Raw genomic sequence first — 2771 nt, forward strand, 5'->3', positions numbered from 1 at the left:
GGCCCACTGCACACAGTCCACTTATGAAGTAGGGTACCAGTAGCTGGAAGCCACAGAGAGCCACTTACTGTTCACGTTGACCTGCACGTGTGCTGTTTCAATTTTGAAATTGCTGTCTATGACTACTAGTGTGTACAAGCCCATGTCTTCCTCAGTGACATTCTGGAGCAGCAGGGATCCATTGGTGTACCCTGTCTCTCTTCCGCTGTGTGCTCGGCCCCTGATGATGGACTTTGTAGCTATGCTATACTCTGCAATTTTAAACACCTGAGTGCTATGCATTCCTTTGTACCAGGAAAAGGTTTGCAGATGTTTTGGAAGATTATGGACACGGAGAAGAACACTTTCTCCTTCAGCAGCATGTGGTGGCACTGAATCGATCGTGAGTCGGGCAGAGGGGAGAGGGTCACAGCACGAGAAAAGGGAAGCTAGAAGAGAGAAAGGAGAAAAGTCATCACATGGGATCATTGTGTTTGGTGGAAAGATGGTGACCTGCATCCTGAGGAGACAGATTCTTCACTCAGCCTAGGGAAGCAGGTGTGGGTGTATCTATCCCAGCTGGTGGAAGTCAGCAACATGGCCTCCGTTCACTCAGTGCAACAGAGTCTGTCGTTTCTTTTGTGTTGAGCTCTCGTCTCTCTGTGTCTCCATGGCTGCCTCCTCACTGCCCTCAGTCGCACACCACACACACTCATGCACAAGGTGTTTGAGATGATGCCTCCCTCTGACCTTGATCTCTACACACCCTGGAAATTCACTTTCTGATTTTCCTTTGTACCTGAAGTCAACCTCTGATATCACATGTTCTTTCTGCTCTGCCTGCAGCTCCCAGGACTAGGGTTGGATGAGGGCTTAGAGCAGGGTAGTCTTCTTAGCAAGCCCTGGCTGGCTTTATGTCAACTTGACACAAGACAGAGTCATTTAAAACAGGGACCCTCAACTGAAAACACAAATTCCAGAATGGCCAGTGGGCAAGTATATATTATAATATTATATTATATATATATATAAGTGTATGTTATAATATTATATTATAATTTTAAAATTTTAAACTGCTGATTGATTTAGGAGGGGCCAGTCCACTGTGAGCATTTCCACCCCTAGGCTCATGGTCTTATATGCTATAAGATCAGGATGAGCAAACTGTGAGAAGACAGACAGACAGTGAGCAGCACTCCTCCTTTCTGTCTAAAAACAAACCTGGATTGGTTTGATTTTTTTCTGTTTTTTGTCTTGTTTTGTTTTCTTGTTTATGATACTCTACTGTTTTGTGATAATGCATATGCTAGTTCAATATAGACAGCCAAAAACCATTGTTCACTGTCTACTCAAAGCAGGAGTAAGTGTCAAGTCCTGGTAAAATGGAACCTGAGACATTTTTAGTCAAGCCTGGGACAGACAGCTAGGGACAAAGCTTCCTGGTGATCACCAATCTGTGAGAATGTCACAGTCTCTTTATGTATACCGCAAGAGCCTCAACAGACAGAGCAGTCTGGCAACATAGGTCCTCCTAGATACAGGGGGAGTCAGAAGACAGAGTCTGACCCACGGACATTTCTCTCCTACATGTGTGTCCTGCACACAGTGCTCAAACCCCAACTCAAAAGTGCAGAGAGGAGGTAGCCACATGCAGGGAGTGACAGACCTGTGTGTCATAGCCCCACCCAGCACTGAATGACCACAGAGAATCACTTACTGTCCACCTGAAGGTGCACGTGTGCTAAATCTATTTTTGAATATATACTCAGAATTTGTAGGGTGTAGATTCCTGTGTCTTTCCAAGTGACATTCTGGAGCAGCAGGGATCCATTGCTGTACACAGTTTCTCTACCACTGTGGGCAGGGCCCAGCTCAAATAAATTCTTCCATCTTCTGTGTTGGGTTATCTCAACCTTTTTAAACACAATCATCCCTCTGTACCAGAAAAGTGATCGAAAATCCTTTGGAAGATTGTGAACAAGGAGAAGAACACTTCCACCTTCAGCCACACGGGGTGGCACTGATTCAATAGTGGCCTGTGGAGGTTGATAAGGACGCCCACAGATGTAAAGAGAGGCTGGAAGGGAAGAGAGATCCATCAGTATTAGGACTTTTATATTGACTAAGATGGCGCCCTGTGTCCTGAGCAGCTGTGTCCATTGCTCAGCTGAGGTGTGTGGGTGAGGGTCTCCCTGCCCTACTTGGTGGAGGTCAGCACATTACCTACATGCACTCTGTGCCCCTCTCTTGTCATTTCCTCTCTATGGTGCCCTCTCCTTGGATGTCAACATGGCCCCTCCTCACTGTCTTCAGATCCCTGCTCACACTCTGTGTAGATGGCTGTTGGAGTGCTGCCTCCTGACTTCTTCCCCAGCAGACATGTCTTCATTCTCTGACGTTTTTATTGTATTTCTGTTCCTTTTATGGTTCCCCCAATACCTCATTCACCTTCTAGCTTTCTTTACTTGTCTGTCTTCCAATCCACTAGGGCACAGAATTGTGAGAACCAGTATTGATCTTATATTTTTTACAGAAAGGTGCCTAAAAAACACATCAGATATCTGTGGGGAACCAATGAATGATTGAATGAATGAGTGATGTCTCAGGATCATGAATGCTCATGGATTTAACAAATTGATGTTTAGAAATACAGTGTTTAATCCTTCCATTAATTTTGATTTTTTACACTGTGTGTGTGTTTGTATGTGTGTATGAGTGTGTGTGTGTGTGTGTGTGTGTGTGTGTGAGAGAGAGAGAGAGAGAGAGAGAGAGAGAGAGAGAGAGAGAGAGAG

At 45.1% G+C, this 2771-nt stretch overlaps 1 protein-coding gene across 1 annotated transcript in view; it reads right to left on the minus strand.

The window, feature by feature from the left end:
- Positions 1 to 2771, minus strand: part of LOC114630452 (pregnancy-specific glycoprotein 22-like) — a 41855-nt gene that overhangs the window by 35286 nt on the left and 3798 nt on the right. The window contains exons 3-4 of the mRNA XM_028778688.1: positions 1697 to 2056; positions 69 to 428 (exon numbers count right to left, since the gene is read on the minus strand). Coding sequence (XP_028634521.1) covers positions 69 to 428; positions 1697 to 2056 — 720 coding nt within the window. The remainder of the gene's footprint in view (positions 1 to 68; positions 429 to 1696; positions 2057 to 2771) is intronic.

Source organism: Grammomys surdaster, unplaced genomic scaffold (assembly GCF_004785775.1).
Source record: "Grammomys surdaster isolate TR1022 unplaced genomic scaffold, NIH_TR_1.0 339, whole genome shotgun sequence".
NCBI classification, from domain to species: Eukaryota; Metazoa; Chordata; class Mammalia; order Rodentia; family Muridae; genus Grammomys; species Grammomys surdaster.